The sequence below is a fragment of the Phoxinus phoxinus genome (assembly GCF_949152265.1).
Source record: "Phoxinus phoxinus genome assembly, chromosome: 4".
NCBI lineage: Eukaryota > Metazoa > Chordata > Actinopteri > Cypriniformes > Leuciscidae > Phoxinus > Phoxinus phoxinus.
This window is the reverse complement of record NC_136879.1, coordinates 19,295,825-19,321,273: the sequence shown is the minus strand read 5'-3', so window position 1 is coordinate 19,321,273 and position 25,449 is coordinate 19,295,825. Positions and strand designations below refer to the sequence as shown.

General features: G+C 39.4%; 1 protein-coding gene across 1 annotated transcript in view; it reads left to right on the top strand.

The window, feature by feature from the left end:
* Positions 1–25,449, top strand: part of robo2 (roundabout, axon guidance receptor, homolog 2) — a 198,762-nt gene that overhangs the window by 120,308 nt on the left and 53,005 nt on the right. Inside the window, 12 exon segments of the mRNA XM_079610332.1 lie at positions 2,908–3,065; positions 4,422–4,542; positions 4,903–5,041; positions 10,765–10,901; positions 12,560–12,571; positions 15,163–15,287; positions 16,470–16,641; positions 20,590–20,795; positions 22,146–22,227; positions 22,318–22,483; positions 22,760–22,926; positions 23,477–23,598. Coding sequence (XP_079466458.1) covers positions 2,908–3,065; positions 4,422–4,542; positions 4,903–5,041; positions 10,765–10,901; positions 12,560–12,571; positions 15,163–15,287; positions 16,470–16,641; positions 20,590–20,795; positions 22,146–22,227; positions 22,318–22,483; positions 22,760–22,926; positions 23,477–23,598 — 1,607 coding nt within the window.

Sequence of the window (25,449 nt, the reverse complement as noted above, 5' to 3'; positions counted from 1 at the left end):
ATGCGAGAGCCACATCGAAACAGCATCAACTGTAGTGAACACTTTTGAGAGGCACTCAAATGAAATGCTATCATTGCTTGCAGCATGCTGGGAAAACACTCATCTGTCCGCAACCGTTCTCTTTTTCACTCTCTCTCTCTCTCTTTCTCGATCAGTATGTTGATGTTATAAAGTGCAGTGGAAGTGTGATATTGCTCTAGGCCAGTTCTGTGCTGTAATCCCACTGTGTCCTGACCTTTGCTGGCTCTAAACTACCAACACAAGTGCATGATGGGTAAACACAAACACATTCGTATGCAGAAATGACAACATTATCCACTCCACAGGTCTGTGTGTGTATGGTCTTGCCAATTTATCTTAAAATAAATATATATATATATAATTATTTTAAGATAAATTGGCCAGACCAAAATATATATATATATATATATATATATATTGGGCTATAGTACAATCTGAGTTTACATTTACAATTTTTGTCACAAAGATTCGATTTTTCTTTCTGTTGCCAAACGTGTAGCCAAAAAACAAAGCAAAAAACCCAAATAGGAACTCTGATATCGGGCCCTTTAATTGCCTTTGGCATTGACTATATCTGACAACTCCAAACACACTTAAGTACAAAGTAGCATCTGTCCTTCTTTTAATGATCCTCTTGGCTTCCCTCCATCGCATCTCCTCCTGTTACACTTTTCCACCGCGAAACCCTTAACTTTGCTCCGAAAAGTTTTGAAATCTCGCCAGAAAACCTGCAAAGTTGCCAATGCAGCCCGAAATCATCCCCCCCGCCCCTCCCAGCCGTCCTCCAGGAGGAAGAGGAGGAATATTGGGCAGATAAGCCTCTCCTTTAGCCTCCAGCCTGACAGACAGATGCTGCTCTCGCTAGCATGCGGGGGAGAGAGACGCACAATACATAAATATTAATCAGATGGAAGATTGAGAGGCTCATCGCAGAGAGAGAGAGAGAGAGAGAGAGAGAGAGAGAGAGAGAGAGAGAGAGGGAGAGACATGTAAGAAAGCTGAAAGTCAAGGCTTTTGCAGGCATGAAAATGTAATTATGCGTATTGAATGTCTGTATACGCCCCGAGGCCAGAGAAAGTCGTGAAGTTAAGGAATGTAAAACTACACGCACATACACAGCACTTTGTCTTATTTTACAGCATTATTCAAAACACTAGGTATTAAACTTCAGCGTGTACGTTTCCGTGCATGATGTCTTAAATCGTGCAGTTTCTCGAGCTGAGGTGTTATGTAATAGTGAGATGAGAGGAAGTGGGTTAAAACAAAGCCTCGGACTTGCAGTGAAGAAGGGACTACATACCTGCGCTATATCTAAGACACCGGATTATCATAGGGACCGGACTGGGTCAGTGAGCAACAGCCTAGCAACCATCCGAAACACCCTAGCAACTGCGTTAGAACACATTAGCAACCTCACAAAAACCTTGGCAACTCCCTATATACGTGTTGCGTGCTCTACTCATTCAGTAGCACTGCTGTCATTGTCATCAGAAAATGCAAAAATCAACTGCACTTTATCATTATTATGGCAAATTTTTTTATTTTGCATTATGGGAAATGATTACGCCAACCCTAAGTAGTAGTAGTAGCCTGGTTGTTGTAGTATTGTTATTTGTATTACTGTTATTATCAGTAATAGTATTATTTTAATACAACTCTCTGATTAAATAATAATAATAATTATTATTATTACCACAACTATTTTACTATAGCTCTAGGGTTTAATATATATATATTTTATATGTATATATGTATGTATATATCATAATTAAAATTTTAAAAATAACAATAATTCATATTATAAGTATATTATTATATTGTTATTATTATTATTATTTTATTTGTTTTACTACTACTATTACTACTATTAAGTAACTACTATTTTATTACTACTAATAATAATAATTAACATAACATATATATATATATATATATATATATATATATACAAAATATGTATTTATTTAATTATATATTTCTTATTATTAAGTGTGTGTGTGTACATTCATATCAACTGATGTGTGGTCAGGGTTCGAGTTTGAACCACTTTAAACACAATCAGATTTCCAGATTACCTCTTTCATAATTATTATTAAATCACTTTAAAGTCATTATCGAATTCATAAATCTTAACTGAGACCAGAGCATTTTTCACTATTAGCACTTGATCGGTAAGACAAATCCATCCTTCTGTCTCTCACAGGTCAGTGCTAGAGGATAATTACCTGCCTCGTTTATTAATAAAGCGGTGTTGATGAATGTGACGATGTGTACAGGTGTGTTCATTAATTCATCGCGTTTATTCTTTGCTGATAATCAGGTGACCTCTTGTATGTTTTTGCTGTGGAGTTTATTGCTACATTAGTCATGGCCAGAGGCTAGGTTGGCGCGATGAAAGGGTGAGCATGGTTGATTAGTTGGCAGAGATTTACCCGCCCACCCACCGTTCGTTCTTCTGACATAGAGCTGGAGGGCACAATATCTCTTCCCTCTCTCTGTTTGTTCTCCTTCCTCGATAGGGAACCCCATTAAGTCCAATTAAGTTTTCCTTGTAGTCACCCCATCAAATGAAACACGCACACACCGTCCTGCAGACCGATGGCTTCACACGCAGCGTGATTTACTGCGTCTGTCGGTCCCGTGACCTTAAGTTAGGCCGAGTGGACGTAACTTTTACACGGGTGTTTCTGTCTGCATCCCTCATGAGCGTGAGCTGACATGTGAACACTGCTGGAGTGTGTTAGCATTTTAAGGGCTTAATTGAATGGCATCTGTTTCAGCAGCAAAAGCACATTTATTTGTGCCTCGGGGATTGTAAGCATGACTAAATTTGAAAATGGTTAAAGAATGAGCTAATCTGTTTCCTTCTGTCTTTCTCTCTTTCAGTGTTACGTGATGATTTCCGACAGAACCCGACGGACGTGGTGGTGGCCGCTGGAGAGCCGGCCATCTTGGAGTGTGTTCCCCCTCGTGGCCACCCGGAGCCCACCATCTACTGGAAGAAAGACAAAGTCAGAATCGACGAGAAGGACGACAGGATCAAGGTGAGAACTGGAGACATAGACAGAACTAATCATATGTAAATACTCATGAAATAAGTATTTATTCACTTACATTTATTGTCACATTTATACTTATTTATATGGATTTCATTTAGTTGTGTTTTGTTTTGTTTCGCTTTGTTGTGTTTTGTTTGGCTTTGTTGTGTTTTGTTTTGTTTCGCTTTATTTTGTTTTATTTCGCTTTGTTGTGTTTTTTTCTGCTGTGTTGTGTTGTGTTTTGTTTTGTTTCGTTTTGTTGTGTTTTTTTCCGCTTTGTTGTGTTTTGTTTCGCTTTGTTGTGTTTTGTTTTGTTTCGCTTTGTTGTGTTTTGTTTCGCTTTGTTTTGTTTCGCTTTGTTGTGTTTTGTTTCGCTTTGTTTTGTTTTGTTTTGTTTCGCTTTGTTGTGTTTTGTTTCGCTTTGTTTTGTTTTGTTTTGTTTTGCTTTGTTTCGTTTTGTTTTGTTTCACTTTGTTGTGTTTTGTTTTGCTTTGTTTCGTTTTGTTTTGTTTCACTTGTTGTGTTTTGTTTTGTTTCGCTTTTTGTTTAGCTTTGTTTTGTTTTGTTTCACTTTGTTGTGTTTTGTTTTGTTTCGCTTTGTTGTGTTTTGTTTCACTTTGTTTCATTTAATTTAATTTTGTTTCGTTTTAGTTTGTTTTGCAAAGCCATTGTAAATCTGAAGAAAAAAAAAAAGAAAAAAAGGTAATTGCAACTTTATATCACACAATTCTTACTTTATAACTTGCAATTGCGAGTTTTAAAGTCAGAACTGTGTGATATATTTGCAATTGCCAGGAAAAAAAGTCAGAATTGTGACTTTCGGAATTAGTCACAATTAACTTTAAAAAAAAATTTTTTATTCCATGCCGGAAACAAGATTCCATAGTTACCTGTATTAGTTAAAATTATATAACAATGAATATCTACTGCATTTATTAATCTGAGTTAATGTTAATCTCAACATTGCCTAACACATTGTTAAAATCAAACATTTGTCTCTGTTAATATTAGTTAATACACTGTGAACTAACATGAACATGTTTATTAACTAACAGTAGCAAAGGTTAATGCATGTAAAAATATATTGCTTGTTTATTTGTTTATTTAATTTGTTTATTTATTAAAACATAGGCTATGTTTTAATAAATAAACAAATTAAATAAACAAATAAACAAGCAATATATTTATAGAGGTGTGGAGTAGTGGTTAATGATCTGGCCTTGAATCTAGACGATTACATGTTCAAAACCAGCAAAAGGTGAATCATAAACCACATCCATTTTGCCCTTGAGCAAAGCACTTAACTTAAGATAGTTCCACAAAGAGTGTCGCAGACCGTAACGTTCCAGTGCTCTCTTTCAGATCCGCGGAGGGAAGCTGATGATCTCCAACACGAGGAAGAGCGACGCTGGGATGTACATCTGTGTGGGCACCAACATGGTCGGTGAGAGAGACAGTGAGACGGCCCAGGTCACTGTGTTCGGTACGTGTCGATTCTGTCATCTCAAACCACAAAAAAAAAGTCTTAAAAACATCAAAAGTTTAAATCATGCCCTGAACATTTTTAACATCTCCGCTCATAGTTAATGCTTTTGTAAACAAGCAAGTTTGAACGATTCCAATTTGACCATCATGAGAGAATGTGTCATGTTTAATTCCTCTATTATGCTTGAATCGTCAAGTTAGTCATAAAACATGCCGGGACACAGAAGCGTATCATACTCTTACACAATAACACAAATCTCTGTGAGAGCCTCTGTCTCGGTGACTCAATGCTGAGTCACAGCGAGCGAATGAGCTCTCTGCGTCCCTCATGCCCTTTTTTTATCGGTATGTCTTTCAGAGAGACCCACGTTCCTGCGACGGCCCATTAACCAGGTGGTTCTGGAGGAGGAGGCGGTGGAGTTTCGCTGTCAGGTGCAGGGAGACCCACAACCATCCGTCCGCTGGAAAAAAGACGAAATTGACGTCCCCCGCGGGAGGTGAGACGTCTGGCGATCTAAAGCATTATTTAAAATGTCCACTCGCACAGCCATCTGTGATGTAGGTGTTCGAGCTCCACGCCAGGGCCCACAAGCTCTCTCGTGAGGCCCCCTGCAGAGCTGCGTCGTGGGCCTCATTCTTTCGCTCTGTGCTGAGGCCCTGAGGTAAAGACAGGTGAGGCTGCAGGTGGACCGGGGCAGGTGAGGCTCTGGCACGGCTAAAGAGAGCTAGCTTACCCTCAGGCCTCTACATTTCAGAACTGTGATAGCGAGATAAAGAGAGGGAGAGAGGACGAGAACACTTCTGACAAAGATCATCCTTCAGGCGGTACACACACAAAAAAAAGATTTAGTCACGGAGCAGATACACTGTGTCAAAAGCAATAAATCTTGAATCGAATTCGTAAAGAAAACGACACAAGATTAAAAAGGAAATGATCACAAGCCTAGTTGATTAGCTGGTTACTCGTTCAAATAAAGTGCTGTGGTGTGTTTTTATTGATGATTTCATTAAAATCTGATTTATAATTGTATAATAGCATTCAAAAGTATTTTAAAAGCTTTTTTTCAGCAAGGATTACATTCAATTGATCTGAATTGACAGTTAAGATTGTTTTTAAATCAATTGAACTTCCTATTCATCAAACATTCATGAAAGTTAATGGATCAGTTTCCACAAAATATTAAGTCTTCAACATTGATAATAATGAGAAATGTTTCTTGAGCAGCAAAACAACATATTATAATGATTTCTGAAGGATCACGTGACACTGAAGACTGGAGGAATGATGCTGAAAATACCATCACAGGAATAAATTACTTTTAATATATATATATATATATATCATTATTTATTCTTAATATAGTATATTCAGTTATGTTAAACTGTAATCATATTTCAGAATATTGCTCTTTTACCATATTTTTCTATCAAATAAATGCAGCCTCGGTGAGCAGTAGAGACTTCTTTGAAAAACGTTCAATAAATCTTACCAACCCCACACTTTTATAAATGTTTGTGTATATATATATATAAATGATTAGCATATTCCTTTCCTTTGCATGATTTCAGGTGTTTTCATGGTATTTCATGCTTCTGATATTCTGAAAATATCATGCTACATGGCCACAAAAACCAGTGTTACCATTGTAATACAGTATATGACCCTGGACCACAAAACCAGTCATAAGTTGCACAGGTATTTTTGTGGCAATAGCCAACAATACATGGGTCAAAATGATCGATTCTTCTTTTATGCCAAAAAATCATTAGAATATTAAGTAAAGCATTTCTTTTATCGATTTTTTTGCACCCTCAGATTACCGATTTTCAAATAGTTGTATCTCAGCCAAATATCGTCCTATCATAATAAACCATACATCAATGGACATCTTATTTATTCAGATTATGTATGCATCTCAATTTAAATCGACCCATGTGACTGGTTTTGTGGTCCAGGGTCAAATGTAGTGTCTAAAACCCAGAGTAAAACCAAGTGATTTTTTTTTATCAAGTATTAAAATACATATTCACAACTGCATCAGCGACTGAGACCGCTCCAAACAGGTGTGTGTCCTCAGCCAGCAGATAAGGCTGTGTGTTTTGAGTGCTATCATGGCTTGTTTGTTCGTGTGTGTGATGTGCTACAGGTCAGCGGGACACAAGCTCTCACAACAAGCACGCAGACTAAACAAACTGTGCAGATATGGAGAATGTTGGAAAAGTATACAGAGACACGGCAGATTCCCAAACTACTCCTTTCCAACAATTCACTATAAAATGGGCTCTAAAACCAGTGTGGTTGAATGTGTATCCGTTTATTGTTAGCTCGTTGACCTCATTCATCACGATTGTATTCTGCCCTAGTGTCCGAATGCTACATGCTATAAACTCATAAAGATTAAGACATAATTACTTTACCATGTTCCCTCCATCAGATCACGAATGCCATGCCGTGCATTTCCGTGAAGACTTTCCTTGGTTTATTAGTTTTGTAAGAAACAATTAGATCAATCTACATTATTCAGCTGTCAGTTAAAACACACATAGTAATTAATTCAGCGAGTGCGACAATCTGCGTATCTGTCAGGGAATAATTCAACACGCTTCTTCTCTTTTCTTTCCAAGAAGCACATCCAGAAATTAATTAGGTTTCGAGAAAGAAACAATGACAATCTAATAATTAAATAACTCGCGGCCGCGCCGCACGTAATTACCACAAGACCCAGACTCGACAAAACACGTGTCTCGCGGTCTTATTTTATTTCCTCTCTGAAACGGCAGATTATTTTAATTTTGACATTCTCCGCTGTCACCCCGTTGTGCAGAGTCACTTGTGTTTTCCTCATCGTCTCTCTCTCGCGATTATGTAGATGTCTGACTCCAAAGAGCTGGCGCATGTGGTAGATAATGGGTTAGCGACCAGTTGACCTTAAGGTTATACACGTGCAACACGTTAACCCATAACTCAACTTTTGGACTTTTTGGACCCCATTGACTTCCATAGTATTATTTTTTCCTACTATGGAAGTCAATGGGGTCCACCAACTGTTTGGTTACAGACATTCTTCAAAATATCATCTTTTTGTGATCCGAACACCAAATTTCTTGTCGATATTGATACAGAATTCTGTGAGCGTCTGCTGCTGTCAGGATGCCTGTGCTGTTCATATAGAGATGAGATATGAACTCATTAGCTTGTCAAAGTAACACCAGGCCATTTGGCGCAGACTTTCGCACAAACTCTGAGCTCCAAGTGCGAATTAACAAGGAAAAAAACACTCAAAAGCTGTGTCTGCAAATGTTTACACCCCAAATCTGTCAGCAACGCATGCCGCGTAATATGTGTGTGTGTTGTTTAGAGACCAACGGAGTGTAGTGTATCCTCAGCATTGCCTTGCTTCATGTGTAATTGCATTCCTCTCTTAATAGAGAGCAGATCCAGCTCAAAGAGGAAGCACATACAGAGCGCTGTGTTTGTGTGTGTGTGTGTGCGCTTGCGTGTGTGTTTCTCGTTCTTACCAGGCTTGTTTCATGCAATATTTAGTTTTAGTGGTTGAAAATCTGATTAGCATCTGTTTATGTTGTTTCTTTAATCTCCGTCTCTCTCTCTCTCTTTCTGTATTCAATCATGTCAGACTTTGCCTCCGGCTCTGTCAGAAAGACGCTTGATACATCGGAGTGTTTAGCTTCTGTGCAGTGTCATTCTTCTTCCGTTTTCATTCAAACAGTATCAGCTTTATTCTCCAAAACCTGACTTAGTATATGTATTTTCAGCATAAGTTTTGGATCGGTAAGATTTTTTATGTTTTTAAACTAAGTCTCTTCTGCTCACCAAGGCTGCATTTATATGATTAAAAATGGGGGAAAAACTGTAATATTGTGAAATATTATTACAATTTAAAATGGCTGTTTTCTATGTGAATATATTGTAAAATATCATTTATTCATGTGATCAAAGCTGAATTTTCAGCATCATTACTCCAGTCTTCAGTGTCACATGATCCTTCAGAAATCAATCTACTATGCTTATTTGCTGCTCAAGAAACATTTCTCATTATTATCAATGTTGAAAAACGGTTATTTTACCTGTACCGGTAAAATATTTACAGTTTTATTTCAGGATTCTTTGATTAATAGAAAGTTAAAAAGTTTCAGCATTTATTTGAAATACAATCTTTTGTAACATTAAACACTACCGTGTAATTTTTATTTTATTTTTTGGGGGAAAGAATAATATACTTTTATTCATCAAGGATGAATTAAATTGATCAAAAGTTCCATTAGAAACATTTATAATGTAACAAAAGATTATATTTCAAATAAATGCTGTTCTTTTGAAATTTCTATTCATCAAAGAATCCTAAAAAAATATTGTGCACAACTGTTTTCAACATTGATAATAATAATAATAATGAATGTTTTTTGAGCATCAAATCCGCATATTTCAATGATTTCTGAAGGATCATGTGACACTGGAGTAATGATGCTGAAAATTCAGCTTTGATCGCAGGAATAAATTACATTTGAAATATATTAAAATAGAAAACAGTTATTTTAAATTGTCATAATATTTAACAATATTACTGTTGTTGTTGTTGTTGTTGTTGTATTTTTAATCAAATAAATGCAGCCTTGGCGAGACTTTTAAAAACATAAAAAATCTTACCGATCCAAAACTTTTGACTGGTAGTGTATATATAGTGCTTATTTTTATAAAAAAAAAAAAATATATATATATATATATAAGAAAATGAATGCAAATAGGCTACATTTTCAATTTCCTTTATATAATTTTTTTTTTTGATTTTGAGGTGAAATGTTCTTCTTGATATCTCCTCATATATAATATGAAGCAGCACACATTCTGTGAATTGATTGTGTAATAATCAACAGTCTGTTGAAGAATAACCCTGGTCACATTGGTCCTCGTGTCAGGGATCCCGTCTCCTGCGCCACACGGCATGCTCTCTGAGCCGTGCTTCCCGTGGAAGGGCGGATCTGGAGTGACAGACAGAGTGTTGTCTAGCTGTCAGACGAGAAGCTCCATGGCACAGCGCCCTCTCAGACGCGCATACACACTCCAGAAATCCCAATTATAGCAACATACTACAAAGAAGACCAACCTGCAAGGCCTGTCAACTTCTCAGCCGCACTTTCACCTCACACACACTCGCACACAGCTCATCACCTTTGGCTGTCAGTTTCCAGGACACGGTGCTCCTGAAGTACCTAGGAGCTGCCAGAGAGCTGCAGATCAATACGGGCTGGATTCTACATCTCAAATCCCACTCTTTACAGTCTGACCTGGAATTGGCCTGTTTCTCTGATTAGCTCCCAGATACACCCACTTCTCTCTCTCACACACACACACATATCGGACCCCTCATACATATTGGATGCATCTGCGGTTCCAGTTGAAAGCCTCTTCCTTCTCTGTAGAGTGTGTCATTGTTGAATAATTGATCTTTTGCTGTCAGCAATAAAAAAAAAAAATGCAGTGTTTCTATACAGTCCTTTCTGAATATACTAGATTTTTTTTAAATCTGGTATTCTAAATAGCATCTGCTATGATGCATTTTTCATTTTAATGGACACAAGTGTCATGGTTTTATATCCGTTTCATATTTCAACACTGACCGTTGAATAGTTTTTTTATTCCATGAGATCATTTTGGTATTTCCTTCCAGTCTTCAGTGTCACGTGATCCTTCAGAAATCATTTTAATAATGCAGCTCAAGAAACATTTCTTATTATCAATGTTGAAAACAGTTTTTTTTTTTCAATATTCAAAAGAAAAGCATAGTTTTTAAAATAATATAAATATGTTTTTAAATAATATACAGTATGTACGTGTATAATAATATATACAGTGTATATCTCAAATTGAATGCAACCTTGCCTAATACAATTTTATTTCTATTTTAATTTCTTTGAGTCCAAACTTTTGATTGGTAATATATACTGTAGTACATTTTACGTTTATATAGACAATGCTATCTCACGACCAATTCGTACGAGTGAGTAAAAGGTGGCTAATTCGTACGAATTCATACGGCCTCACTCGTACGATTTGTCTAAACCCCAGTGGCGGGTAACTTGTGAAATATGTACGATTTAGCAAAAATCTTTCAAATTTACGGGGTATTTGCCGTGAGATCGGTTTGACACAGACAGAAGTTGTGTCTAATTGCCGTACTCGCTTTCTGTTTGTGTGTTCCAGGTATGATATTAAATATGATAAAGATGACTACGTGCTGAGGATAAAGAAGGCAGCAGCGAGTGATGAAGGAACGTTCACCTGTGTAGCGGAGAACCGAGTGGGCAAAACCGAGGCGACCGCCACACTCACGGTCAGAGGTCAGTTGAGGATCCAAGTCTACCACAGAAGTGAAATCACACCGCGTACAACTTTACAGCCTGACAGGGTGGTTGGTTGCCTCCAAAAATGTGCATTTCATCAAATTGTTTCAAAGCAACTCATGCAATCAGCTTGCTCGAATGCTTTTGATTGCACCATTGATTACTAATTACAGTTTTTGATTACTTGATTATAATTATTGATTGCTGAATTCCTAAATGTTGCCCCCTGCTTAAGATGATTAAGTCAATTAATAATATAATATAGTGATTTGTATTTTTCTATGAAATTAGTGCATCTCAGAAGCCCAACAATGTGTTTGTGCTGACCTGGGTTATTTGACTCTGTCATAAGGTTTCACTCTACTGGAAATCAATAGCGGTATAATGTATGTTGGTGTAGTCTCAGTCTAAAAGATTGAGATAACCTCCTGACGGGTCTCAAATGAACTCCTGAAGTGTAATTTAGGTGGGGAGTGAGCTTGCCCTGAGCGACAATGCTTTTTATTATTTACACTCCCTAGAATGGAGGCCACCAATAACCCTCCCCCTGCACACACATAAACACACACACACTATCTCCTCAGTTCCACTGGGGCACTCGGGCCCACACCAGCGAAACCATTTCACAGTTTACTGGTGCAGACCGACCTCGGAAAGCTCAGCTTGGGTGGGCAGGGTTAATAAAACATTTTTTTTTTTTTCGCCATAATCTCCCTCTTTCCCCCTTCCACCTCTTCTCCGTCTCCCTTCTCTTCTCACCACATTAAATCAAACTGCTTAGATGCTCTGCGGAGGGCTTTAAAACCTCACATAGGGTTTTTTTTTGGTGGCCTTCATGAGGGGGCCGAAGCTGCCAATGGAGACAGCCGTCAATTTTCAGCCCTTTTGAAAGCTGGATTTACAAGCGCACACCGCTCAGCCATGAAGGGATGTGTGAGGATGCAGAGTGGAGGGGTTTTACACAGGCTCCCTTGCAGGAGTGAAGGAGAAGACAGCACTCTGAGCACGATTGCTCCCTCTTAATGTCAATATGGCACAGGCTCCACTACTGCATTAAATATGAACTGCTTTATCGTCAGCTGTTTTCTCTTGGCCGCTCCATCAATATTGTCCACATTCTGTCTTGCCGGTTCAGCTTCCTCACCGAGAGCTCTGTATATAGACCTCATTATTGCAGGTGAAGCAGATCTCATAGCCTGAATTTTTATCCCGGACGAGCCCCCATTTTTAATGAAAGTAGATACCTGTCAGTTGGGGAGGAGAGAGAAGACTGCTGATTTTGCTTTTCTTAGCTCTCCACACGCTCAGACAATAAAAATAAACATTATAGTATTTTGCCAGCAGGTGGCGCTGGTCTGGATTATTTTTATTTTATTTTTTTATTGTATGATTTCAGTCCACATCAAAGTTGAAAAAAATATGTAAATGCATTGCATTCCTCCTCTCCTCCTCGCATCCCTGCTGTGGAAGCTGTCCACCGACCAACACAGTGCTGAAGTGATGTGCCCAAAAAACACATTGCCATTGTTCATTCTGAATTTAATTTATTTTGTTCTTAATTCTTTTCACTTTCTTCTTTGTTCGTCCTTTCTGTTTGTGTCTATCTTTTGTTCATTTTTTTTTTTTTTTTCACTCCACCATTGTTGTGTCTTCAGCTCGCCCTGTCGGTAAGTACCCATCCCAGTCACTCCTTCACCCTGCATGTGTTCCCTCTGCCTTCTGTGCTTCTTCCTCCCTTCCTGCTACACACACACACACACACACATACACACACACATACTATGTGGTGGCTCAACTGTAGAGGTTCAGTATTTCCCTTTCCTATCCTGATCAACTTTATCGCTCTTAACTAAGGTAACAAAGTAGAGTTCTGTCCTGTACTAACCTGTGGCTGTACTAACTACCTTTATTTTAGGACTTTAGGACTAGAAAAGCTTACTAGATGAGTGTGATGGGTGTGTGATATTTTCTTTTTTTCTTAAAGCTTGTGACTTCTGCTTAATGGATATAATTCAGCAGCAACACACACAGCCATCTGGGCTTATAGTTGGCTGAGTTGAAACTCTGTTTTCCAGTGGGTCTTCGATTAGTCATGACAGTTTCTGTTTATTTTACTGTCTGTGTGTGCATTTTGGAGAGAGGGTGCATGCTTTTTTTCCCTGTTGTTCTCATGTGTGTTTGCTTACAGCTCTCAGAAGTGTGTTTAGTCGTGAACTTTCTCCAGTATGGAGCAGATGTGCTCCGTCATGAATTAAATATAGGAGCCGATTAGCTATTCTGCTCTTACTGCATTCTCCCGGCAGACACTTCCCAATGAAAAGAGCCCAGAGTGTGTATTATTCACACAACACACATGCATTAAATAATAATATACCAGAGATGCAATCAAATGCAATCACAGTTTATTTATGACTAGCTTTGTTCTACTCTTTAGAACCCTCTAGGGAGCAAACAGACTCGGGAATGTGTCTGTGTGTGAGTGTTTTCCTCCCCTCTTGGCCAAAAAGGACTTTAACACTCAACTGCACAATGAAGTTGAGCGTCCAAGTCATTAAACAATCACTTTGAGTGAGTGGCATCGGTGAATGCCCATCTTTCATGCCCACTCCCTCCAATGCAAAAAAAAGAAAAAGAAAAGCTCTGGAGTAGAATGAAACCGGGCCAATCTGTGATTTAAAGCTTTTGTGTGATGCCCAAACTCACAGAAGTGCCCGCGCCACCGTGCGCCCAGATTGGGAATCCTGTAAATCTGCCACCATCTGTAACTTGCCTGAATGTGTCAGGCCTTAGTCAAGTACAGACTCACAAAAGAGGGATCAGCCACATAAATCACAAACACTTGCAGACTTCTCTTGTCCACAGTTGCCAGCTGCACAGGCAGGAGAGGGGCTCATTTAGGGATCAGAATGAAGGGGAGAGTGTTTTTCCACAACCAGACCTTTTCTTTTTGTAGATGGGCGTACCGTGAGTAATGGTTCCCCTGCTAAACGAACTCAACTGTTTGGAGTCCTGCGTCTAGATTTATTGTTGTGGCTACAAGTATAATAGGAATACACTGTCAAAATGTTCAAATTATGTGATAGTTGTTGTTTTTTGGTCCAAATTCATGACTTCTTTGAAACTCATGACTGAAAAGCATCAACTTTTAACAGTAGTCAGTTCTGTGTTTTCTTTTGCTTGGTTAAAAATGATTGATCGTAGGGTCACAGTCAAGAGTTTCTTGCGGAAGAAAATCATTTTTATTTGGGTCAGCGAAAGCATTTATTCCTCAAAATAAAAGCCTTTGCTTCTTGAAACTCCCTAACTGTATGTTCTCCAGTGAGTGGTACCGCTCTGCAAAAGCATTTTATCTTCTCGCTGCCATTCACTGCCTTTGAAGACTCTGACAAACCTTTTTTAGACGGTTGGTGCCCTAACCTTCTCATTAAGGAGAAAGTAGCATTGACTCCAAGTCAAGGGGAAACTTTGGATCCCCGTTCCTGAATTCCGATGCCATTTTAAGGTCAGGTTAGACAGTGAAAGCAGGGAAGATGGCACTTTTAATTGGTTTATTTGAATATGCTCTGCAGGAATTTTGGCTGAGTCTCTGTGTCGGGTGAGCTGAGAGGTTAAAAAATACTTTGCTAAGTGTGACGCAAAAGGCGTGAGAAAAATTGCGTTCTGTGAGAACTTGACCCAAGTTGGCTCTTAGAATAGAGAGCGATGTCCATTAAAAGGCCAACAGCCAATCCGATGTTTTCCAAGCTTGTCCAGCTTGTGAGCTCTGCTTGTCTTCGATACAGGAATCAAAACTGCTTTGTGTTCTTAGAGTAAATAGAGTCGAGCATTTAAAGCCACTTGCAAAAGAAGTGTCCACGCAGGTTCACGGTGTGGCGTCCTCACATAGCTTCTCCTCTCCGTGTGTCCTGACCGGAATGACCCACCCTTCCCTCTGGTGTTGTGACCGCAGCACTGCCGTGCCTGAAAGCTGTCCGTCATTCATTCAGTACGGCCATCTGCGGGCTCACCTGGATGAATGGCTTCCTGTGGTTGCTGTCCTTTCTGTTTGTGGTCAAAGCAAACAGATAAACCAAGAGGCCGAATGCTGTCGGAAACGGGCTGATGCATGGAAGCTCTGTCTCAGTGACCTCGGCAGTCAATGCCTGTGGATGCTTGACGTTTCCCACTTACTGACAATGATCAGTGTGTGTGTGTGTGTGTGTGTGTGTGTGTGTCTGAGGGCATGGTGTAATGTTCATGTCTTTGGTTCTTGACTCAGCTGCACCACAGTTCGTGATCAGGCCGCGGGATCAGATTGTGGCGCAAGGACGGACCGCCAGTTTCCCATGTGAGACGAAAGGGAACCCACAGCCGGCGGTCTTCTGGCAGAAAGAAGGAAGTCAGGTACAGTAAGAGCACATTTTTCTCTCTTTAACCTACTAGGAACTTTGGGCTAGTTGTTACCATACATGCTCCAGGGAGACTGACACTAATAGACAACAAAATGGGTGAACATATACCTCAAACTCATATTGAAGAAGAGGTATAAATCATATCTTGGAGTGGGCCACCAAGCAACCATAAAAAAAGACCTCAGTAACCGCATAGAACATGCTATAGCATGGGTAAGCTAGCTGAAAGCTAGTTACTATTTAAAAGTTTATTTAAATTGGAAATATATGAAGATTTGAGCATTAATCCTAATGTTAAATGCAGTATAGCACTTTCTGTCCTACTATTCCTCTCTTAAGTAAGATATGAAGGTATTTGTTAAAAGGCGAAATTAAAGCAGTTATTGAGTCATTAGCGCTGAGAGAAGCCTCTCAGTCACACTTGAGGATAATGGACCCAACATCTATCATGTGTGAGAGGCTAATTAAAAAAGACCAAAAGAAAGAAAGAAAAAAAACATCATTTGGAGCATAATTTGGAGCATTAAAGTCATTAGGTGTAATTGAATCCGGCTAATGCCTTTAGGTTTCCGTCGGTCAGCTATGAGGACTCCGAAATCAAAAGCGAGTGAGAGAGAGAAAATGAGAGGAAGAGTAGAGAGATCTCAAGGATATAAAACCTGAGGTAAATGTGAGGGCTCTGTCAATGACGGCCATTAATGAACCCAGCTTGTTATCCGGCGTAATTAGCGAGCGGGCTAAACCGGCCGCTGGTGGTGAATTAGCTTTGAATCACCTGGCCTCCTCCCTTTGCAACGGATTTCATTTCAAACACGACAGCCGTGTCAGACAGAGTGAGTAAACAACGCAGCCCAAAGCAATTACTGCAGTCATTTGGACACAATGGATACTCACAGTGAGCTATATACACAGTCAGGGTTAGCACAATCGTTAGCAAGAGCTCTATCTTCGGTGAGCCACTGTTCCGTAATTTTGAATATTTAAAGTCACGCCGCCATAATTCCTTTCGGAAATTGGTCGTTTTTATGGTTGACAATACTGATAATTTACCACCTCTAATGCAAAAACGTTTTCCCTGGTGGGTTTCTATTCAAATAATGGTGGGTTTGAGGTGGAGGATTTTCCCCCGGAAATGCGATTCACACTTTGTTTCTTGTTTTCTTTGTTTGTGTAGAACCTTTTGTTTCCAAATCAACCGCAGCAGCCCAACAGTCGCTTCTCGGTGTCGCCCAGTGGAGATCTGACCATCACGGCAGTCCAGCGGGCAGACGCGGGGTACTATATCTGCCAGGCCCTGACGGTGGCGGGCAGCATCCTGGCCAAGGCACAGCTTGAGGTCACAGACGGTAAGCACTGGGGTGAATTGGACCATAACAGGGCTTTGGGAATGGATTGGATGGATTCTTACCTATCTGGTGTTTCATTCTGCTTTGTTTTTACTTAGAAAATGTAAATAACAAACCTATCCAGTCCACCACTTTTTTTCTTTTTCTTTTTTTTTTTGGCTAAAAATGTATTTATTTTTAACGGCCCTGATTAAATATACAATTAATTTAGATAATTATTAGAATTAAATATTTTTTATATACATTTTATAGTTCTTAAAGGGATAGTTCACTTTTAAATAAAAATTCTGTCATCATTTACTCACCCTCAAGTTGTTTCAAACCTGTATTAATTTATTTCTTCTGCTGAACACAAAGGAAGATATTTTGAAGAATGTCGGTAACCAAACAGTAGACTGTTCCCATTGACTTCCATAGTAGGAAAAAAAAATACTATGGAAAAGTAAATGGGAACAGTCACCTGTTTGGTTACTGACATCCTTCAAAGAAATATCTTTCTTTGTGTTCAGCAGAATAAATAAATGAATACAGGTTTGAAACAACTTGAGGGTGAGTAAATGATGACAGAATTTTCATTTGAAAGTGAACTATCCCTTTAATATTGCATTTTTGCATTTATATTCCCCATTCCTTCCACCGATGATTTTTTGCTAACTAGTTTGCATTATGCAGCAATTTTAAAATACTATCTTTTTTATTTATATTTTTACATTTTATGTCTTACACGACATTGGTTAAGCCTATATATAATTATTTTGCTCTCTACCATTCACTGTCGCTCTCTTTTCACCACTCTTTCATTTTCCCTCATTCATATGTCAGCCTACACATTTCACACCTGACACAAACGAAGGCTTCAATATCTCCATACAAAAGTGCTGGCAGAAAGATAAATGTCATATAAAAAGCACTTCTGTTGCCTCTGGATCCACATTAAGAGCTGAATTGGAATGTGGCCTTGAGCTCTCCCCGCTCTGCATTGATTCTGCCTCGCTATGTGAAATGAATAGCAAGCCTGACGACCCTGAATTTTCTCGCGTTTGAATATTACAGGAGCGCGTCTTTGTGAACTTCTCTTGACAGGAGGAAAACTTCATTTCAGCTCGAGAAGGGAGTGAAAACAGCCGTCCTTGAAAACTTCAGATACTGATGATGGAAAAATTGCTTTGGCAACAAAGCGTGTTTTGGGTTGTGTAAGAATTTTTTTCTTAAAAAGAAAAAAAAGTTGCGAAAAGTCAGTTTGTATGAACTTTTCAACTACATCTTTAGTCTAACAGTAGAATGTAACTCTTTTAAAAGGTGACAGCTGTTACGGTTGACAGCAAAGCGTATAAATTAACCCATCTTGTCTGAAAAACCGCATATGACCTAGACTGCCGTAAACAGCTCTTGTAAGTGTGTGTGAGATGTTGTTCAGGATGACAGAGAAGAGGGATGACAGGAACGAAAGAGGAAGAGGGTCACGGCCACACCTGCGCCGGAGGAAGAGTGTGATTTAGTGGCCGTTGAGGTGGCAAAGAGAGTTGGACAAGTTCAAGGAGAGATTTGATGAAAAATGGCTGCTGCCAGACGGCACCAAGGCCGTCACTTCGCTGTCTGAAACTGTCCCGTCAAATGAACACAATTCCATCATGTCGCTCCAACACACAACACACACATCATATTGTATCAGTCTTAATACACACACTGCCTACTAGAAACAGCGAATCATTTCTACTTTGCAGTTCTTTAGAAGATTGTCATGAACGTAAGATCTCGTCAGTGCAAGTTCAAATGCAACAGTGCAACACTAAAGACTCAGAGGATGCAGCTTTAATCCAAATACAGCAATTATGCTTCATCAGTCTCTATCTGTCTACACATGCATCTCTGGGGTTTATGCTAGCCTGATGGATGCGCCTGCAAAGCACTCTGGGGTTTAACCTCCGTGCGGGGTAATCCACATTGATGAATTAGGATGGCAACTCTTCATCCCTGAGCCCAAATGAGGCATTCCGATGGAGATTTGGACAATATAAATACCATCCTTTATTCAGAGCGAGGCGAATAGTAACGCAACAGAGAATGGAAGAAGACTGCATTTAAAGCTGTATTTAAGGGTCAGAGGTGCCGTCTGTAATTAGCGCCCACCGGCTTTTTCCTCATTAATTCACACCTGCTAATTATTGTGTCCTCAGTGGGGCAAGGGACAGCACACGGCTGTGATTATTATATTATTATTAGTTGGAGAAATAAATGGTTGGTGCCTCTCAATGGGGCGTTTGATGCCCATTTGTACATCAGAACACACCATTAGGACTGTCATATTTTTTTGAATTTTAATATATATACGTATATATATATAAGTGCCTAGAATAAGTGAACACACCAATGCTAAAGTTGACTAAATTTTTTTTTTTTTTTTTAAATCATCTTTTGGAAATTGATCTTAATGTCTTAATAAAAAAAAGGAAAACTCCAACCTTTAAGGACACCAATTTTCTTTGTTAATAAATAATGTATCGTAAATAAATACATTTTCTTCCTTAAAATATAGGGTGCATAAGTCAGGACACCCCTATGTTAAATTCCCATAGAGGCATGCAGCTTTTTATTTTTAAATGCCAGTTATTTCATGGATCCAGGATACTATGCATCCTGATAAAGTTCCCTTGGCCTTTAGAATTAAAATAGCCCCACATCATCACATAACCTTCACCATACCTAGAGATTGGCATGGGGTACTTTCCATAAGATCATCTCTCAATGCAAATCAAACCAGCAATGGCTAACTGAAATAAAACCATGCCAATCAATCAATCAATATATATATATATATATACTTTTTCTTAAATTTTTTTTTTATTTTTACATGTGTACATTATTATTATAAAATTATTTAATTTTGCTTTCTGCTGCCAATAACAATGCAGTGTTTTTACTTATTAGTTTATTTAGTTTTCAGAATTCCACAGATCTTCGCCCTATTGTAGTGAGTAAAAAAGCTGTACACAATAAGATGAAAATGGATGAAAAGCTTATGAACAGCCAAGCATGATTAACCCATCATTATAAACGTATAAAAACACAAAAAGTATCAAATAACCTCTGTGCTCTAGGCTGGTGGCTTCATGTTTTGAGAAGCAGTTTAGACTCATAAACTTCTTTGGGGGACGTTCTCTTAGCCAGCACAACCGCACTCGCTCTGATAGTCGGATGTATAGTTATACATGAAATTTTACTCAGATTCTGGTTCCTAAGTGAAGGATCCCAGGCACTAAATGGAAGCTACAAAACCACGTCACTGCCACATCAGTGAGCTAGAAACCAAGACTCAGCGTTTCCCCCAGTTTTTCCCAGAATGCTTGGGGGGTAGACGCTGCCCTGTGGTGCGACCACAAAATGTGCATATAACCCTGATACGTCCAGGAATAAGGCAATCATGGTTTCATCCTGCTTCCTGTGCCACACGAGCATGGCCACAATGTTAATGTTTCCAGACACTTTTAATGACAAACACGTTCTCGCTGTCCAATGCTAAAGCAACAGTTGATGTAATAAGGGCTGGTAGTGTCATGATGTCATAATCTGTGGAGAATATATTATTGTAGATGGACAAGCATGCCAATTGCTACCGATCTCCAATGTTATAATTTCAGTAGTAAAAGTAGAAAGCAACTCAAAGCCATGGCCTAGTTATTAGCACAATGTGCTCCAGACTTGTTGAGTCATTGCACTCGCACAGGAAATGTTTCAGATCTGGACTGTGTTGTGGTCCGGATACATTCTCACTCTCTCTTCCTAATTCTTTCCTGTCTCCTCTCTGCTGTCTCTTTCCACATCCCAATGTGTGTGCAATCCATCCATCCCAAGTAAAATATAAGAATTGGGATGCCTCCCTTCTAAAAAAGTAGGACCAACAGGTGGGCTTAATTCTTGTTCTGTCCTCCCTCTTTCTCTCTTGTTTAGTGTTGACCGATCGTCCTCCCCCCATCATCCGGCAGGGTCCAGCTAACCAGACTCTGGGTGTAGACAGTGTGGCCCTTCTGAGGTGCCATGCATCTGGAGAACCGGTTCCCACCGTCAGCTGGCTGAAGGACGGGGTCAGTCTGCTGGGGAAAGACCCTCGTATGTCCCTGCAGGACCTCGGCAGCCTACAGATCAAGGGTTTGCGGGTGAGTCTAAACACTTTTGTCAAGTCAAGTCAAGTCAAGAATATTTGTATAGCGCTTTTCACAATACAGATTGTATCAAAGCAGCTTCACAGTATTAAATTAAAATAATAATAAAACGTCCATGTTTGGTAATGATAATCAATAGTAATATTGATTGATTCATTAAATTGAATATCCCCAACTGAGCAAGCCAAAGGCAACAGTGGCAAGGAAACGAAAAACTCCATCAGGTGACCTAATGGAGAAAAAAAAACCCTTGGGAGAACCCAGGCTCAGTCGGGGGCCAGTTCTCCTCTGGCGGTTAGGAACTAGAGGCCGGATTTAACTGTAAGATTAAAACATTTATATGAATGCCTGGTTAAAGAGATGCGTCTTTAATCTAGTTTTGAACTGGGAGAGCGACTCTGAGCAACGAACAGTATCAGGAAGGCTATTCCAGAGTTTTGGAGCTTTTGTTTGTTTTTCCTTTGTAATGAATGTATAAATTAGGGATGCAACCATATGGAAAATTTGAAATAGATAGATTGATAGATGGATAGAGAGATGTCCCTGATGTGTATCTGTCATTGTGTATTTCTAAGACCATGTGTGTGCGAATGTGTGACTACCAGATGTCAGAAACATCTCCATCTAAGTGTGATGTATAAGCTTAGCGAAATTCAATCAGATATCGGTAAGACATAACAGAGACGGGCAGAGGGAATCATATTGCATTACGGGGATGAATGGGAAATATTGATTTTGGTAAATTGTTTGATACTATCACTTAGGGATACGACAGCTCTCCCAAGAATCATTTACGGAAGCCTGGACGGGCTCCAGCTGCACACGCATTTGCACATGCACGCACAAACAAACACACTTTTAGGGCCATATTGAATTCAAAGTCCCCAAGCCCTCCCCGTCAGCCCGGGATGGAATAGCCATTATGCCTGACAGTGCTGCCCACCTCTGACATTTTATCTAATAAATGGAGGCGAGGCATCCTGATGAAAGGCAACAAACAACAGGGAGAACGTCCCGGAAAGGTAAAGAGTGGGGGACGTGCGCCAGCTGTCAACGGTCCAGAGGGTTTCAGCGACTACCCCTTTAAATGAATTAGTCTTCCTCTCATTGCGGTTAGTGGGTGGGTTTGTGAATTTGCCAGCGAGGATAAAAGCTGGCTGAAGGGTGTGGAAATAGAATATATCTACCATATTAATGTCAGCGCTTTAGCCGAACTGGACGTGCTCAAGGTTACCATCTCCCTGGGATCGAAAGCTTACTGTGAATCTAATTGATTAGCCATTTAGATAATTCACAATGCATGAAGATAAAGATCGATGAATGTTTTTTTTGTTTTTCTTTCAGCTCTCAGATTCTGGTATCTATACTTGTGTGGCAGCAAGTTCTAGTGGGGAAACATCTTGGAGTGCTTTCTTGGAAGTCAAAGGTACTTTTGAGCAACTTTAAACTTTTTTTTTGCTTTTTATCTAACGTATTCTTCCAGATGTTCTTACATTTCCTGATGTTCTCTCTTCAGAGTCTGGTAGTCTAGTTGTAGTTAAAGACCGGGATGAGAACGAGCTCCCAGGTCCTCCTTCCAAACCTCAGGTCACCGACGTCACTAAAAACAGCGTGTCATTGTCCTGGCAGCCTGGCCTTCCCGGAGCGTCACCCATCTCCTCATATGTTATTGAGGCTTTCAGGTAAGGATTTTGCCTTAATTTAGCCTTTTCTAAAGTTGTTTTGGATTGAATTGCACCTTGCTCAATCAGATAAGACTTAAGTCAAAGTTGATACCATTTTTTATTTGACACGAACAGAAATGAGGATATGAGGGGTTGTAGACTAATCTGTCCAGTATATTGAAAAGTCTTACATTTCCAGTGTACAAAAAACTCAAAAATATGGTTTGTACAAATTGAAAGGACTGTACTTTTAAATACTTTCAAACTGACATCACTCTGCCTCATTGCATGCAGCCAATCGGTGAGCAACAGCTGGCAGACTGTGGCCGATCATGTCAAGACTACGCAGTACACCATTAAGGGTCTTCGCCCCAACACCATCTACCTGTTCATGGTGCGAGCAGTCAACATCCAGGGCCTGAGCGACCCGAGCCCCATGTCCGAACCCGTCCGCACTCAAGGTATTTGACAGAAACTCTCTAAATTGTCTATGTAATTGTACATTTCCTTTAGTAAGACACCCATGTAAATGGTGTCCGTGTGGAAGACTTCCAATTAAATCCTTGCCCACAGAGAACGAGATCTAGTCTAGATACCACACGGTCTAACGGACCCATACGCTCATTAGTTCCAGAGACGGAGTATAATGTAGAACAAACATCATCTACTTTTGGAGTGTATAATTGAGTTAGTGCCCTGGCTGGTACCTTAATGATCATTACGGTGGGGAAAAGGACCAACCTCGACTGGAAAAAGATTCGATTAAGGTGCCAAGGAGTCCTCCGTATGTTCATTAGGGGTGACTGATTCGGAGACCTTGGGCGTATGTATCCTCGCAGGTTGGGTTGAAGCTGTGCTGTCTGCAGCTGGAGTCAGTGAAAATGACTCCTCGTCGCTCTTTTAGGGGATTAAATTGTATTTAAGGGATTATGTTGTACTGACCAGTAATTTAGCACTGTCGGAGCACTATAAGAAGTAATGACATTGGCCTCTGTCTCTCTCTGTTTACAGATATAAGTCCTCCAGCACAGGGTGTGGATCACAGACATGTGCAGAAGGAGCTGGGTGAGGTTATTGTACGGCTGCACAACCCCGTGGTCCTCAGCCCCACCACCATTCAGGTCACATGGACGGTAAGATGTTATTTGATTGGTTGGAGCTAAAGGTTTTAGCATCTTAACTGTGATTGGAGAGATATTGTAGTTTATATTTGTGGAGCTATGACTGGACATAAGTTTTACCACATAAACTATGATTAGACGGAAGTTATTGTACAAGACCATGATTGGACTGAGGTTTAAGCATGGGTACTGTGATTGGATGGAGATTATAGCGTCTGTACTGTGATTGGGCCAAGGTTATATAACATGATTTCAAATTAAAGGGATAGGTTACCCCAACAAATCGAAATTATGTCATCATTTATTGTTGTACTCATGTTGGTCCAAACTTTTCTTTATTATGTGGAAACCAAAGGATATTTTGAAGAATGTACAATATTTATGTTTTGTCCATACAATTCTTGTGTAGTGTACCACAGATTAATTAAAGTAATTGTGAAAGGTTTGGAATGATATTTTAATAAATATCATCTATATTTAATCAGTTTATTTGGCACAGATTATTGGCTTAAAATCATTTGACCATACGCAGCATGTACGTGTATATTGTCTGAAATCCTAATAAGTGCATCCTTTCAGAAGTGAACTCTTTTAGTTTCCTGGCTGTTGTTTCTGTTTACCACCTCAGTCTTCCAGCATTGATATAAACACCCTAAAAAGTTTTTATTGTTTGTTGAATTGCATTAAAATGGAGATTTTACAGCTTTGGCTTTGTCACATTAGTTGGTAAGCACTCTCCTGCGGTTTATTAATGATTACCATCAACAATCATTACAGAGACAAATATAAGCGTCTGTCTGTTGGGCCTAAATGGAGGATAGACTGTTTCAAAGGTATTTTTCTCATATGAATAATCCATAAATCATCGGCCTACGCGGCCCCTGTCTTACAGCAGCACTCTCGCGGTAAACATAGGTGGTGTCAAGAAAGCTTTTACAACCCTGAATCATTCAATTAATGAAAGTTAAAAAGCGTAGGAAGGATGCCCATTGGGCTGATTTACTCCATGTGTAGGGAGGAAAAGCAGATGTTTAATATCTCACTCTGAAAGCCAGGTTCTGCTGTTAGGAAGACATTAATGTGAGTTATGCACACTCCTTCTCTTGGTAAATACAGCTAAAAAAAGAACGAGGCTTTCAACGAACGAAGAGTCTTGTCTTCCTTTTTGTTGATTTGAGATTGTATTTCTCTTTGATCTTTATGTGTATGTAACATTATTTGTTGATTTTAATGTGCACTTATGTGTATACTTGTACATATCTGTTTATTTCTTCTCAGCATGTTTGTCCGAGGTGGTTATACCTTGCATGATTGCTATTATAGATGTTTTATTTACAGTGTCAGAATAATGCGCATGTATGACTCATGTAGAGCATTTTTATCAAAGGGATTTGATTGGCTGAGATTGTTGTTATATGTAAATACTAGAGATAGAACTGGAGGATCATTTGCAGTCTTTATTATAAATGATTTATCCTTACATTCAATTTCCCTCGTAATCTTTAATCAAAATAAATCACTCTTTCAGCAAAATGTCCTCTCTTCATTGCTGATGTGTTTTTAGGCGCGAGGGTGGGACAACCTGTCACTCACATGAGATAGACCAATAGCAAACAACAATGATCCCATGACCCAATCAATTCCCCATGGACAAAATCAAGTCCCACCTGACGTTCTTTTCTTGTTCAAGAAGCCGTTTTACTTCCATTTCATGCCGACTTTAAATATTCTTTCAGACTTTGATCTGTAGAAGCTCCTCAACTAGCATGATTTTTTCCTTTGAGAAAGTTGCTTGACCAAGAAAGCATTGCTAGTTAAGCTATTTAAAACACCTGATAGGACACCAACCATTCCGTACTGAGA